The sequence below is a fragment of the Bos grunniens genome, chromosome 12 (assembly GCF_055505025.1).
Source record: "Bos grunniens cultivar Pamir isolate PY7600 chromosome 12, Bosgru_T2T1.0, whole genome shotgun sequence".
Classification (NCBI taxonomy): Eukaryota; Metazoa; Chordata; class Mammalia; order Artiodactyla; family Bovidae; genus Bos; species Bos grunniens.
In genome coordinates, this window is record NC_141176.1 from 72533690 (window position 1) to 72549643 (window position 15954).

Here is a 15954-nt window from a genome sequence, read left to right on the forward strand (position 1 = left end):
TCACGTTCATCGAGTGAGTGATGCCATCCAGCCATCTCATTCTCTATCGTCCCCTTCTCCTCCTGCCCCCAATCCCTCCCAGCATCAGAGTCTTTTCCAATGAGTCAACTCTTCGCATGAGGTGGCCAAAGTACTGGAGTTTCAGCTTTAACATCATTCCTTGCAAAGAAATCCAAGTAGCCTCAGATTGACTTAATTCTCTGGGTTCGAAATAAGTTCTTTCTTCCACAGATGTTTTGCTTGTTGGTATCTGAGCCTACCTTTTGTATCTGCCTTTCATCCATGGCCCCTTTTTATTTACTGCTTAATTCGTTCTTTCTAGTCACCTTCTTCTTTTTAAATTTGTAATTCCCACCGCTATGTGAACTAAGAACTTCCAGGTATACACTGGATTTAGAAAAGGCAGAGGAACCAAAGATCAAATTGCCAACATCCATTGGATCATAGAAAAAGCAAGAGAATTCCATCTTGCTTGAAACATCTACTTTTTCTTCATTTACTACACTAAAGCTTTTAACTGTGTGGATCACGACAATCTGTGGAAAATTATGAAAGAGATCAAACCACCTTACTTGCCTCCTGAGAAACCTGTATGCAGGTCAAGAAGCAACTGTTAGTACTGGACATGGAACAACAGACTAGTTCCAAATTGAGAAAGGAGTATGTCAAGGCTGTGTATTGTCACCCTGCTTATTTAACTTGTATGCAAAGTACATCATGTGAAATGCTGGGCAAAGGAGAATGAAAAAGCTGGCTTAAGACTCAACATTCAAGAAACTAATATCATGGCCTCTCGTCCCACCAGTTCATGGCAATAAATGGAAAACAGTGGAAACAGTGGCAGACTTTATTTTCTTGGGCTCCAAAATCACTGCAGACGGTGACTACAACCATGAAATTAAAAAAATGCTTACTCCTTGGGAGAAAGGCTATGACAGAACTAGACAGCATATTAAAAAGCAGAGACATTGCTTTATCAACAAAGGTCTATATAGTCAAAGCTATGGCTTTTCCACTCATTGTGTATGGATGTGAGAGTTGGACCATAAAGCAGGTTGAGCACGGAAGAAATGATGCTTTGAAACTGTAGTGCTGGAGAAGACTCTTTTTTTTTTTGGAGAAGACTCTTGAGAGTCCCTTGGGCTGCAAAGAATTCAAACCAGCTAATCCTAAAGGAATCAACCATGAGTATTCACTGGAAGGACTGGTGCTGAAGTATCAATATTTCCTTTGCCACCTGATGCCAAGAGCAGACTCATTGGAAAAGACCCTGATACTGAGAAAGATTGAAGGCAGGAGGAGAAGGGGACAACAGAGGATGAGATGGTTAGATAGTGTCCCTGACTCAATCAGCATGAATTTGAGCAAACTCTTGGAGATAGTGACAGACAGGGAGCCTGGAATGCTATTGTCCATGAGATTTCAAAGAGTCAGACACAACTTAGTGACTGAACAGCAACAAATACACTGTATTATATTATTATATTGATATATACCATGACCTGTAATAATAGTATATATTATTCCATATATTATTTAATATGTTCTGATGTGAACTAATACTTTAAGTACAGTTAGCAAAACAGTATTTAGACTGTTCAAAGTTTGCAAATTCCAGGAAAGCAACTGCTTTTGTTTGTGCTTTCTTCCTGCAGTTTAACAATCTGTTTTTTCCCTCTTTTCTGTAGAATTTTTTATCACTTAATGAAATACCACAGCTCAACACTCAGCTGCCATCAGATGGTGAAATGATGGTGAACATGCAAGATTTCACTGCTTTTTGGGATGAGGTAACATATTTTTCTTTCCAAGATCCTGACTGCTAAGACACAAGTGTGATATAGATTTATAGGAGAATTTTTAGATTGTACCATGGTGTAAAATATGACTTGCTCATTAACTAAAAGTATGTTACAAAATTGGCACTAAGGTTTGTATCTAATGGAGATTAAGTATAATATCAACCTAAAATGTTTGACATGTTGGTCTCACTCTCATTTTCAAGACAGTTTTCAAAGTATTAGCACATATTGAATTTAAAGTCCATACATCTGTAATGTTAGAATTTACGGAATTGGACAGACAAAATGCGGCAATGTGGAATGGGTTAACTAACAAACATGCAACTGGTTGTTAAAGATGCTTTGGGGAATTAGTGTATATTTTTGCCTTGATTATCAGACCATTTTATTATACATAGAGTGAGGCCATGATCTGGATGTTTGCTGTGGGGTAGGGTGGGGGCTCCTGCATCCTGAGCTTCTGGATACTTTGGTGGCAGCTGGGGCAGGAGGAGATAGCAGGTAGGCATAATGACCACCAGTGATTCCCTATTAAAGGACTGCAATGTATGGCAAGCTGACAGGGAAAACTGGTGATTCCCAACACTTGGTTTATTTGTTAGGTTCCAGCAAACATTAAAAAAAAAAAAAAAACAAACAAGAAAAACAGGGTCTGGTCTCAAGAAGTTGTCAGCATCACACACCCGTTGCGGCCCCTTTACCAACTGAAATGCTCCCCCTGCCCCCTGGTTCCCTGGTCCTCTGTGCACATCCTCCCCTAACAGTGTGAATTAGTCAAGAAAACAGAACCCCAGCACGGGAGAGGGAATTCCATGCAGGGAATTAGTTATGGAGATGATAAAAGAGGGAGAAAAAAACAGAAAGGGAAAAACAGTGGTGTGTGAGACAACCCAGGGGTTATCAAAGGCAGGAAGCTGCTGCCACCCCCAGGGCTGGAGGACCTCTGGGAGGAGGCGCCTCCACCAGAGGGTCCACCCTCAAGAGCAGAGCCTAGAGCCCAGCTGCTGTCAGAGCGGGGACCACAGAGCACGCGTCCTGACTGTAGACTCCCCGTCTATCATGCCTGTGACTCTGTGCTGCCACCTGCATCGTGTTCACCTGCTTCTGACTCAGCACCTGCCGTCCCCACCGATAACCAATGGTTTGTTCCCAGATACATGAAACCACATCCCTGTACCTTCTGTACATGGAAACTCACACAGGGTACCTGACCTTCCCTGATGGTTTCTCCTGTCTTAATATAGTAGATTTGCCTCCTGTTTGGTGTTTCTCGGCATAATGCTCTTGAAACATTTATAGAAAGCACCACTAAAATTCTGTTATAAAGTCCACTTTATGTGAATGCTACCACATTCTTTGTATGAAACTCATTAGCGGATTTCTTTAGTTCCCAGTAAACACGTAGATTTATTTTAAATCAATTTGGTATAGGATACAGATTGTTTCTGCAGTTTTTAATGAACTGAAATAAAAATATATACAACAGTATCTGCCTGTGCAACAAATGGCTGTAAGGTAGAAAAAGGGATTTTAGTTGTACTACAGCCTATGTGAATAAATCAGATGAAAAATCTGAAAAGGTTTCTATATACCTTCTAGAGTAAAAAAAAATCCAAATTGTTAATAACTCAATGATTTTAATAAAAAATATTAATAACTCAAGATACTAAACTGCTAAAGGAAGAGGAGAAAAGGTTGTGAGTTCTGCAGTAAGGCTCTTGTAAAATCTAACTAATTGCCTGATTCTGTTAGAGCAGTATTCAGAATTATAGAGATGAGAGCCTTCATCAGCTACATTTTCACAAAAATAGCTACCATGTTAACATTAATGTGTGGCAAGATTTCCTTGGAGAAGGAAATGGCAGCCCACTCCAGGATTCTTGCCTGGAGAATCCCATGGACAGAAGAGCGTGGTGGGCTACAGCCCATAGGGTCACAGAGTCAGACATGCCTGAAGTGATTTAGCAAAGCAACACAAAGGTATTCCTATCTAGGTAAATGATAATTATGCTATTGCAGCTAATTTTTACCACTTTGGGGGAATGAAAATTCTAAATATTTTCAACTGAATCTTATCTCTTATGCTACTGCTAAGTCACTCAGTCATGTCTGACTGTGCGACCCCATAGACGGCAGCCCACCAGGCTCCCCCGTCCCTGGGATTGCACTCACTAAAAACTAACAGCCATGGTACCATAATAAAATTTTTTGTGAGGTACCTAGACTGTTACTACTGAGACACAAAAATGTGAGGTAAGCATACCTTTTCCCAGAAGTCTTTGAAGCCAAAGATATTAAACAATTAAGGCACTTGAAAACATTAGGGATGTGCATAAACTTTCAAATAAAACAAACTATAGCTGTACTAGCAAGCAATGACAAAATAGTAAATCTTCATCTTATGAATGTTTAATTAACTAAATGTAAGGAATTCTGGCTTAAGAAATGGTCAAAGCAACTTGTCATTTCTTATGGTAAAATATTGAAAACCAAGTGCTAAATTCAGCCACTATAGGATAAAGAAACTAAAACAAGAAAGCCTTAAGGACCTGGAGACTTAGTGAGCAAAAGCTCATTTTAAACTGATTGAAGCCCCTGAATTAATCTTGTGTGTCAAAGGCAGGGAAGAAGGATCTCTCTAAACTTGTAAAAACTAGTGATTCATAAGGAAACTAAAGAAATGAAAATATGCATGCTTATCATATCACAGAAATAAAAACTGACAAAGGATACAGAAGAAAGAAAAACTGTGAACTGTTTACTCAGGGCAATCATCATTAAAAATCTACAGTAATCTGATCAACTAAAATTTTTCTCTGAAATTATACTGCTTCCATTTCCTGTGTCAAAACTTAAAATGACTGTCTCATTAAAGAGTTAGTAAATTATTCTAAAACAGCTTCCTTCTTGCCTCATAGAGGTTCAGTTCAGTGCAGTCGCTCAGTCATGTCCAATTCTCTGCTACCCCAGGAATCCCAGAAGCTAGGCCTCCCTGTCCATCACCAACTCCCGGAGCTTACCCAAACTAAAGTCCATCGAGTTGGTGATGCCATCCAGGCATCTCATCCTCTGTCGTCCCATTCTTCTGCCTCCAATCCTTCCCAGCATCAGGGTCATTTCCAGTGAGTCAGCTCTTCACATGAGGTAGCCCAAGTATTGGTTTCAGCTTCAACATCAGTCCTTCCAATGAACACCCAGGACTGATCTCCTTTAGGATGGACTGGTTGGGTCTCCTTGCAGTGCAAGGCACTCTCAAGAGTCCTCTCCAACATCACAGTTCAAAAGCATCAATTCTTTGGTGCTCAGGTTTCTTCACAGTCCAACTCTCACATCCATACATGAACACTGGAAAAACCATAGCCTTGACTAGACAGACCTTTGTCGGCAAAGTTATGTCTCTGCTTTTGAATATGCTGTCTAGGTTGGTCATAACTTTCCTTCCAAGGAGTAGGTGTCTTTTAATTTCATGGCTGCAATCACCATCTGCAGTGATTTTGGAGCCCCAAAAAATAAAGTCTGACACTGTTTCCACTGTTTCCCATCCATTTTCCATGAAGTGATGGGACCAGATGCCATGATCTTAGTTTTCTGAGTGTTGAGCTTTAAGCCAACTTTCTCACTCTCCTCTTTCACCTTCATCAAGAGGCTCTTTAGTTCCTCTTTACTTTCTGCCATAAGGTTGGTGTTATCTGCATATCTGAGGATATTTATATTTCTCCTGGCAATCTTGATTCTAGCTTGTGCTTCTTCCAGCCCAGCGTTTCTCATGATGTATTCTGCATATAAGTTAAATAGGCAGGGTGACAATATACAGCCTTGACGTACTCCTTTTCATATTTGGAACCAGTCTGTTGTTCCATGTCCAGTTCTAACTGTTGCTTCCTGACCTGCATACAGGTTTCTCAAGAGACAGGTCAGGTGACCTGGTATTCTCATCTCTTTCAGAATTTTCCACAGTTTATAGTGAACCACACAGAAAAGGCTTTGGCATAGTCAATACAGCAGAAATAGATGTTTTTCTGGAACTCTCTTGCTTTTTCAATGATCCAGAGGATGTTGGCAATTTGATCTCTGGTTCCTCTGCCTTTTCTAAAACCAGCTTGAACATCTGGAAGTTCACAGTTCATGTATTCCTGAAGCCTAGCTTGGGGAATTTTGAGCATTACTTTACTAGAGTGTGAGATGAGTGCAATTGTGCAGTAGTTTGAGCATTCTTTGGCATTGCCTTTCTTAGGGATTGGAATGAAAAGTGACCTTTTCCATTCCTGTGGCCACTGCTGTTTTCCAAATTTGCTGACATACTGAGTGCAGCACTTTCACAGCATCACCTTTTAGGATTTGAAATAGCTCAACTCAAATTCCACCACTTCTGCTAGCTTTGTTTGTAGTGATGTTTCCTAAGACCCACTTGACTTCACATTCCAGGATGTCTGGGTCTAGGTGAGTGTGAGTGATCACACCATCATGATTATCTGGGTCATGAAGATCTTTTTTGTACAGTTCTTCTGTGTATTCTTGCCACCTCTTCTTAATAGCTTCTACTTCTGTTAGGTCTATACCATTTCTGTCCTTTATCGAGCCCATCTTTGCATGAAATGTTCCCTTGGTATCTCTAATTTTCTTGAAGAGATCTCTAGTGTTTCCCATTCTTTTGTTTTCCTCTATTTCTTTGCATTGATCGCTAACTTTCTTACCTCTCCTTGCTATTCTTTGGAGCACTGCATTCAAATGGGTATATCTTTCCTTTTCTCCTTTGCTTTTGGCTTCTCTTCTTTTCACAGCTATTTGTACAGCCTTCTCAGACAGCCATTTTGCTTTTTTGTATTTCTTTTACATGGGGATGGTCTTGATCCCTGTCTCCTATACAGTGTCACTAACCTCCATCCATAGTTCATCAGGCACTCTGTCTATCAGATGTAATGGCAAAACTCTTCGGTATTCTTCCTTTGAGAACCCCATGAAGAGTATGAATAGGCAAAAAGATAGGACACTGAAAGATGAACTCCCCAGGTTGGTAAGTGCCCAATATGCTACTGGAGATTAGTGGAGAAATACTCCAGATAGAATAAAGGGACGGAATCAAAGCAAAAAACAAAACAAAACAAAAAACAAACAAAACCCAGTTGTGGATGTGACTGGTGATAGAAGCAAGGTCAGATATTGTAAAAAGCAATATTGCATAGGAATCTGGAATGTTAGGTCCATGAATCAAGGCAAATTGGAAGTGGTCAACAGGAGGTATCAAGAGTGAACATTGACATTCTAGGAATCAGCAAAGTAAGATGGACTGGAATGGGTGAATTTAACTCAGATGACATCCTGGAATGTGAAGTCAAGTGGGCATTACGAAGCATCACTACAAACAAAGCTAGCAGAAGTGGTGGAATTCGAGTTGAGCTATTTCAAATCCTAAAAGGTGATGATGTGAAAGTGCTGCACTCAATATGCCAGCAAATTTGGAAAACTCAGCAGTGGCCACAGGAATGGAAAAGGTCACTTTTCATTCCAATCCCTAAGAAAGGCAATGCCAAAGAATGCTCAAACTACTGCACAATTGCACTCATCTCACACTCTAGTAAAGTAATGCTCAAAATTCTCCAAGCCAGGCTTCAGGAATACATGAACTGTGAACTTCCAGATGTTCAAGCTGGTTTTAGAAAAGGCAGAGGAACCAGAGATCAAATTGCCAACATCCTCTGGATCATTGAAAAAGCAAGAGAGTTCCAGAAAAACATCTATTTCTGCTGTGTTGACTATGCTAAAGCCTTTGACTGTGTGGATCACAACAAACTGTGGAAAATTCTGAAAGAGATGAGAATACCAGGTCACCTGATCTGCCTCTTGAGAAACCTATATGCAGGTCAGGAAGGAACAGTTAGAACTGGACATGGAACAACAGACTGGTTCCAAATAGGAAAAGGAGTACGTCAAGGTTGTATATTGTCACCCTGCCTATTTAACTTATATGCAGAATACATCATGAGAAATGCTGGGCTGGAGGAAGCACAAGCTAGAATCAAGATTGCCGGGAGAAATATCAATAACCTCAGATATGCAGACAACACCACCCTTATGGCAGAAAGTGAAGAACTAAAGAGCCTCTTGATGAAAGTGAAAGAGGAGAGTGAAAAAGTTGGCTTAAAGCTCAACATTCAGAAAACGAAGATCATGGCATCCGGTCCCATCACTTCATGGGAAATAGATGGGGAAACAGTGGAAACCGTGTCAGACTTTATTTTTTTGGGCTCCAAAATCACTGCAGATGGTGATTATAGCCATGAAACTAGAAGACGCTTACTCCTTGCAAGGAAAGTTATGACCAGCCTAGACAGTATATTAAAAAGCAGAGACATTACTTTGCCAACAAAGGTCCATGTAGTCAAGGCTATGGTTTTTCCAGTAGTCATGTATGGATGTGAGAGTTAGAGTATAAAGAAATCGGACTGCAGAAGAATTGATGCTTTTGAACTGTGATTTTGGAAAAGACTCTTGAGAGTCCCTTGGCCTGCAAGGAGATCCAACAAGTCCATCCTAGAAGAGATCAGTCCTCAGTGTTCATTGGAAGGACTGATGTTGAAGCTGAAACTCCAACACTTTGGCCACCTGATGCGAAGAGCTGTCTCATTTGAAATGGCCCTGATGCTGGGAAAGATTGAGGGCAGTAGGAGAAGGGGATGACAGAGGATGAGATGGCTGGATGGCATCACCAACTCGATGGACATGGGTTTGGGTAAACTCCGGGAGTTGGTGAAGGACAGGGAGGCTTGGCATGCTGCAGTTCATGGGGTCGCAAAGACCTGGACATGACTGAGTGACTGAACTGAACTGAGCCGATTAGAAAGAAAGTCACGCATGCAGGATAAGGACATTTCTGCGAAAGAAACCGGTTGCATCAAAGCTGGCTTTGACACAGGATGTGAGGTTGTAGATAGAGTTGTGTTAGTTGTAGCTGAGAGTAGCTGTAGTGGGAGCTGAGGTGGGGAAAGCAGCACTGTGGTTTTCATGGCGGTTGCTATGGTGTGTCAGCTGTGTTCATCACCTGGCAGTCACTAACGCTGAATTATCTGAACAGTAGCTTTTGCCTTTCATTCAATACAAAAGCAGGTAATATTAGCAGCCTTTGCATCTAAGCAGGAGACATAGCTGTTGTCGTTTCCCCAGATTTCTGGTGCTGGAGAGGTGACCCTCAGGAGGCACGGCATTGGGGCTCTCATGGTGGTGGTCAGTAAAGCTGGGTGTGTAGTTACATTCAGGGCCACGGTGGTGTCCTGAGCCATGATCATCCCACAGAGTATGACCAGGCAGCCTGTGCCCAGAGCAGCAGGTGGGAGAGCCTGGACATCGCATCCTCTATGCAGGTGTTCAAGTGCAACTGGGGTGCCCAATGCTATGTCTGTCCTTTTGTCCCCTACACACGGCCCGCCCCCCGCATTGTGTACAGGTGTCCACTGAATTTCTTTTGTACCAAACTATGCAGCATTTTAAAATTAACTATTTTGTTCTTTCAAGAGCTGAATATCATGTTTTCAGACTTCTTGCCCTTAGTACAGAACACCCTGTTCTGTTGTCCTGGCCTTGCCTATGAAAGGACTGTGCCCCTTGCTGGCATCATTAGTAATTAGGGGCTGTCATAGGTCATTGGTGAGAGAGCCCTTGAAAGGGGGAGAAGCACAGACACTGGGAGTTTTGGAGAGAGGCTGAATCTGAATGAAGCCCCTGCTGGGTTGGGAGGCAGGAGATAGACGTGAGCTCTGTAACCTTCTCACTATACAGCCAGGTGGACAGGTGGGGAAGGTCTCAGCTTTAATATAAATGGTCCCAGGGACTTCTCTAGTGGTCCAGTGGTTAAGAATCCACCTTCCAATGCAGTAGATTCGGGTTCCACCCCTGGTTGGGGAACTAAGATCTCATATGCTCTGGAGCAACTAAGCCCACACACCGCAACAAAGACCCAGTGCAGCCAAAATAAGAAAAAAAAGTAAAATAAAGGTTCTGTGGGGGCCTCCAAATCTCATGGGACAGGGGTTTGGAACTGTATCTGCACAGAGTCGGGGTGTTCTGTTGAGTCAGTGTCCCCTGAGCCTGGATAACCAGTGGGGGAGGGGACCCAGTGCCTCTGAGCTGTCGAGTGCTGCCCTCTTCTGGTCATCCTAGATCAGTGCTGGATACTGAAGCCTGAATAGGGAGGGAACTCAGTCTGGCCCTGACAGACTGAGGGCTGCGATGGGAAGCTGATGTTTGTAGGTAGTTCACTATTTTGTAGTCATAATTGAGTGAAAAGTAGTAAAATAGGAATCCTAAGTTTCAGGCAGGAAGAAAGAAGTGGAGAAATTTAAAAAGCTTAAAAAAATATTTCTCATGTAGTAAAATCTAGCTTTTTAATTCCTAAAATCTGGAGCAAGTTTTTTAGTGATGAAAAATCATTGTCAAATTTTTTTAGTATGTGAACATTTTTTAATCAGTTCAGTTCTTTCCAGAAAAAAAATTCAATTTGAAGATTATCCAGACTTTTACTTAATCATATGTAACCATTGTGTGTGTGTGTGTCTTTCTTCAACATAGCAGTTACTGAGAATTCTCTTAACATTTAGATATGTAAAGATGTACAGACACCCTAAGTCTTTCAGGAATATGACCCGTGATTGGCATAATGGTACTTTTCCTTCTCCGTCATATTGGACTATGTACTGTCTCGTGTACATTCATGTTTTTTGTTTTCCTTGTAGTAGAAGCACTTTATTGCTCCTATTTAGCCAGAATAGGTAATGCATGTATCACATATAAAATTGAGGCTTTATCACTCTGACCCATGATGTCATAATTATTCTTTATTCTTCATTATTTTGTTGTTGGTGTTACATTAGAGCTCTTGTTAAATTAGAACTCTGTTACTTATAGGAGTTAATTTAGCATGAGTGACTTCTTCATAGAAAGTGCCCTTTTGCTGGCTGAGCATTACTGAGGTTTATTCTATATCAAATGAAAATGGAGAGATTAGTGATTTCAAATTATTTATTAAAAGACGAGGCATGCTAGGTACTTATGCTGCCACCTTGTGAAGATTAATGAGAAAGACAGGTAAAACCAGAGGTCATGATAAAAACTTATAAATGATTAAAAACCTCCCCTGAATATTCTAAGTACATTATATTAATAAGTTCGTGTGAATCATGCAGTTTGCATTTCAGGCAGGCACCTTGTCATCTCTACTACTTAAATTCTGTGGGTGTCTAAAGCTGTGTCTGTATGGAAATCTGGTGAAAGAAGATATCTTCCTAAAGGCAATTATAGCTGCTTCAAACCCCCAAAGAGATAGGATTGGATGAAAAGGCCTCCAGGACACAGTATCTTAAAATAGGAAGGATAAAAATTGTGGGCTATATTAGCATGAAAGTGAAAGTTACTCAGTCATGTCTGACTCTTTGTGACCCCCATGGACTATACAGTCCATGAAATTCTCCAGGCCAGAATACTGGAGTGGGTAGCTGTTCCCTTCTCCAGGGGATCTTCCCAACCCAGGTCTCCTACATTGCAGGCAGATTCTTTACCAGCTGAGCCACAGGGGAAGTCACCAGGGAAGGTATATTAGCATATCAATGACTATTATATTATTTTCAACTACTTTCTGAAGTAATTTGTGTTACTTTGTTGAAATGAGTGTGTTTTTATACACTTTAATTTGCAGGAATCGGAATCACCAACCCTAAAAGGCCTTTCGTTTACTGTCAGACCGGGTGAACTGTTGACTGTGGTTGGACCTGTGGGAGCAGGAAAGGTAAGTTGTGATGCCTTTTGTCAGTTTGACACAATGCTGCAGCTCCTGTTAAATTCTCAGAGTGGAGCCCAGAGCTGAGTGTGACACGGTTTGAATTGGGTGTGTCTAGAACAGTGTTTCTCTAGGTGTGTTCCATAGAATGTTAGTTTTCAAGAAGGTTTCATGGCCAAATAAGTCTGGATAAACACACACTGTGTTTTCCTTCTTGATGTTTCATGTTGCACAGTTGGGAACTGCTTGTGGGGAGTTTGGCTGTTTCAGTGAAGGAAATTATTGATGTGATAGCTGGTCAGGATAGACGGAGACAGTGGGGACTTCTTCTTGTCACAGTGGCCCCTACAGGAAGTCTGGAGGTGGTGAAGGCTGTTGCCAGAAGCTCTGAGCATTTCCTCATGTAACTTTACCTGGTCCCGCCAGTGCACATGTAAGTGAATGTGCAGCCGTGTGGTAGAGTTCAAGATACAGACGTGAGGCAGACCCAACGCCTCTGCCTTTCAGAGGCAACCAGATTCTGAGGTGAGACAGATATACAGGCAGATTATTTCAGCCCAGTGTGGTGCGTGCTCTGATGGTGTGGACATAGACATGCCTCTTGTGTGTTACAACAGATTGAAGGACATGTGTATGTGCACTTAGTCTCCTGTGTTTTGCACAACAAAATACAGAAACCTAGATGTGGGATTTGTACATGAGAGGGAGATGATTATCTCTATGATGGACTTTTTAAAATATTTATTTATTTATATTTCTTTTAAAAATTTATGTATTTATTTTATATTTAAAAATTTATTTATTTTTTAATTGGACAATAATTGCTTTACCATATTGTGTCAGTTTCTGCCATACATCAACATGAATCAGCCATGGGTGTATGTCTGTCCCCTACCTCTTGAACCTCCCTCCCACCTTGCACTCCTCTAGGGTGTTACAGAGCACTGAATTTGAGCTCCCTAGGCATGATGGACTTTTAACTCTTTGACCACAACAACCTCAGAGTTCTCTTAATTAATATTCTTTGGATATATTCTTCATGCATCGCTTTAAGTTAAAAAAGAATATTTATTTATTCGGTTGAATTGGATCTTAGTTGCAGTACATGGGCTCTCTAATTGTGTGTTGGCCTAGTTGCCCTGCGGCATGTGGGATCTTAGTTCCCTGACCATGTATCTAAGCAGAGCCCTGGCAATGGAAAATAGATTTTTTTTAAATCTTGGTATAATTATTAATTTTTTTAACTTTTTACTTTATATTGGGATATAGCCAATTAACAGTGTTGTGATAGTTTCAGGTGAACAGTGAAGGGTATCTTTCAACCATACATATATACGTGTATCCATTCTCCGGCAAACTCCCCTCCCATCCAGACTGCCACAAAGCATTGAGTAGAGTTCCATGTGCTATACAGTAAGTCCTTGTTGGTTATGCATTTTAAATATACAGTGTGTACATGTCCATCCCAAACTCCCTAAATATCCCTTCCCCACATCCTGGAAGGTGGATTCTTAACCACTGGACCACTAGGGAAAGTCCCCACATACCTTTTTAAGAACAAGTATTTGTCAAGTAACAGATACCCAGATGCAGGAACAACTGCATTAAACATCAGATACAGAAAGTAGCGCACAAACTACCGCACAATTGCACCCATCTCACAGGCTAGTAAAGTAATGCTTAAAATTCTCCAAGCCAGGCTTCAGCAGTACGTGAACCACTAACTTCCAGATGTTCAAGCAGGTTTTAGAAAAGGCAGAGGAACCGGAGGGCAAATTGCCAACATCCACTGGATCATGGAAAAAGCAAGAGAGTTCCAGAAAAACATTGATTTCTGTTTTATTGACTATGCCAAAGCCTTTGATTGTGTGGATCACAACAAACTGTGGAAAATTCTGAAAGAGATGGGAATACCAGACCACCTGACCTGTCTCTTGAGACACCTGTATGCAGGTCAGGAAGCAACAGTTAGAACCGGACATGCAACAACAGACTGGTTCCAAATAGGAAAAGGAGTACGTCAAGGCTGTATATTGTCACCCTGCTTATTTAACTTATATACAGAGTACATCATGAGAAACGCTGGGCTGGAGGAAGCACAAGCTGGAATCAAGATTGCCGGGAGAAATATCAATAACCTCAGATATGCAGATGACACCACCCTTATGGCAGAAAGTGAAGAAGAACTAAAGAGCCTCTTGATGAAAGTGAAAGAGGAGAGTGAAAAAGTTGGCTTAAAGTTCAACATTCAGAAAACAAAGATCATGGCATCTGGTCCCATCATTTCATGGCAAATAGATGGGGAAACAGTGGAAACAGTGGCTGACTTTTTCTGGACTCCAAAATCACTGCAGATGGTGATTTCAGCCATGAAATTAAAAGACACTTGCTCCTTGGAAGGAAAGTTATGACCAACCTAGATAGCATATTAAAAAGCAGAGACATTACTTTGCCAACAAAGGTCCATGTAGTCAAGGCTATGGTTTTTCCAGTAGTCATGTATAGATGTGAGAGTTGGACTATAAGGCAAACTGAGAGCCAAAGAATTGATGCTTTTGAACTATGGTATTGAAGAAGACTGTTGAAAGTCCCTTGGACTTCAAGGAGACCCAACCAGTCCATCCTAAAGGAGATCAGTCCTGGGTGTCCATTGGAAGGACTGATGTTGAAGCTGAAACTCCAGTACTTTGGCCACCTGATAGGAAGAGCTGACTCATATGATAAAACCCTGATGCTGGGAAAGATTGAGAGCAGGAGAAGGGGAGAACAGAGGATGTGATGGTTGGATGGCATCACCGACTTGATGGACGTGGGTTTGGGTGGACTTTGGGAGTTGGTGATGGACAGGGAGGCCTGGCGTGCTGCAGTTCATGGGCTTGCAAAGAATTTGACACGACTGAGTGACTGAACTGAACAGAAACTACACATCCTGCTGGTCTGCTCTGCTAGTGAAGAATGTTACACATTCTTAGTCTTTGCTGAGTAGAGCACTCTGTTTGGGAAAACTCACGCAGGGTAGATTGTTATGGTATTTATTTATCCAACTTCAGTTTACATTGACCAATAGTGTTCTTTTCCATGTTTTTCCTTCAATATTCAAAGCTGCACTTTATCCTGTTCTGATATCCTTGATTAAGCACCAGGGTGGGGACTGTGCGGCATGCATGTCCCAGCCTGAGTGCTCCCTCTTCACATGTGCATGTGTTGCCGTCTTTTTCAGTCGTCACTGTTACGTGCTCTGCTGGGGGAACTGGCCCCGAGCCAGGGGAACGTCAGCGTGCATGGGAGGATCGCGTATGTTTCTCAGCAGCCCTGGGTGTTTCCAGGAACTGTGAGAAGTAACATTTTGTTTGGGAAGAAATACGAAGAAGAGCGATATAAAGAAGTAATAAAGGCTTGTGCTTTGGAAGAGGTGAGTAATGACTTGTGAGCTGCATATACTTAAATTTCAAATGATAGTGTTGGCTTAAGCTACAAACAAAGCTAGTGGAGGTGAAAGAATTCCAGTGGAGCTATTCCAAATCCTGAAAGATGATGCTGTGACAGTGCTGCACTCAATATGCCAGCAAATCTGGAAAACTCAGCAGTGGCCACAGGAATGGAAAAGGTCAGTTTTCATTCCAATCCCAAAAAAAGGCAATGCCAAAGAATGCTCAAACTACCACACAATTGCACTCATCTCACACGCTAGTAAAGTAATGCTCAAAATTCTCCAAGCCAGGCTTCAGCAATATGTGAACCATGAACTTCCTGATGTTCAAGCTGGTTTTAGAAAAGGCAGAGGAACCAGAGATCAAATTGCCAACATCCGCTGGATCATGGAAAAAGCAAGAGAGTTCCAGAAAAACATCTATTTCTGCTTTATTGACTATGCCAAAGCCTTTGACTGTGTGGATCACAATAAACTGTGGAAAATTCTGAAAGAGATAGGAATACCAGACCACCTGATCTGCCTCTTGAAAAATTTGTATGCAGGTCAGGAAGCAACAGTTAGAACTGGACATGGAACAACAGACTGGTTCCAAATAGGAAAAGGAGTACGTCAAGGCTGTATATTGTCACCCTGTTTATTTAACCTATATGCAGAGTACATCATGAGAAACGCTGGGCTGGAAGAAGCACAAGCTGGAATCAAGATTGCCGGGAGAAATACCAATAACCTCAGATATGCAGATGACACCACCCTTATGGCAGAAAGTGAAGAGGAACTAAAAAGCCTCTTGATGAAAGTGAAAGTGGAGAGTGAAAAAGTTGGCTTAAAGCTCAACATTCAGAAAACGAAGATCATGGCATCCGGTCCCATCACTTCATGGGAAATAGATGGGGAAACAGTGGAAACAGTGTCAGACTTTATTTTTCTGGGCTCCAAAATCACTGCAGATGGTG

At 41.5% G+C, this 15954-nt stretch overlaps 1 protein-coding gene across 1 annotated transcript in view; it reads left to right on the forward strand.

Moving 5' to 3' along the window:
* LOC147361888 (ATP-binding cassette sub-family C member 4-like) overlaps window positions 1-15954 on the forward strand; it is a 171299-nt gene that overhangs the window by 34432 nt on the left and 120913 nt on the right. Inside the window, exons 9-11 of the mRNA XM_086330218.1 lie at window positions 1689-1790; window positions 11488-11577; window positions 14789-14980. Of these exons, the coding sequence (XP_086186344.1) occupies window positions 1689-1790; window positions 11488-11577; window positions 14789-14980 (384 nt within the window). The remainder of the gene's footprint in view (window positions 1-1688; window positions 1791-11487; window positions 11578-14788; window positions 14981-15954) is intronic.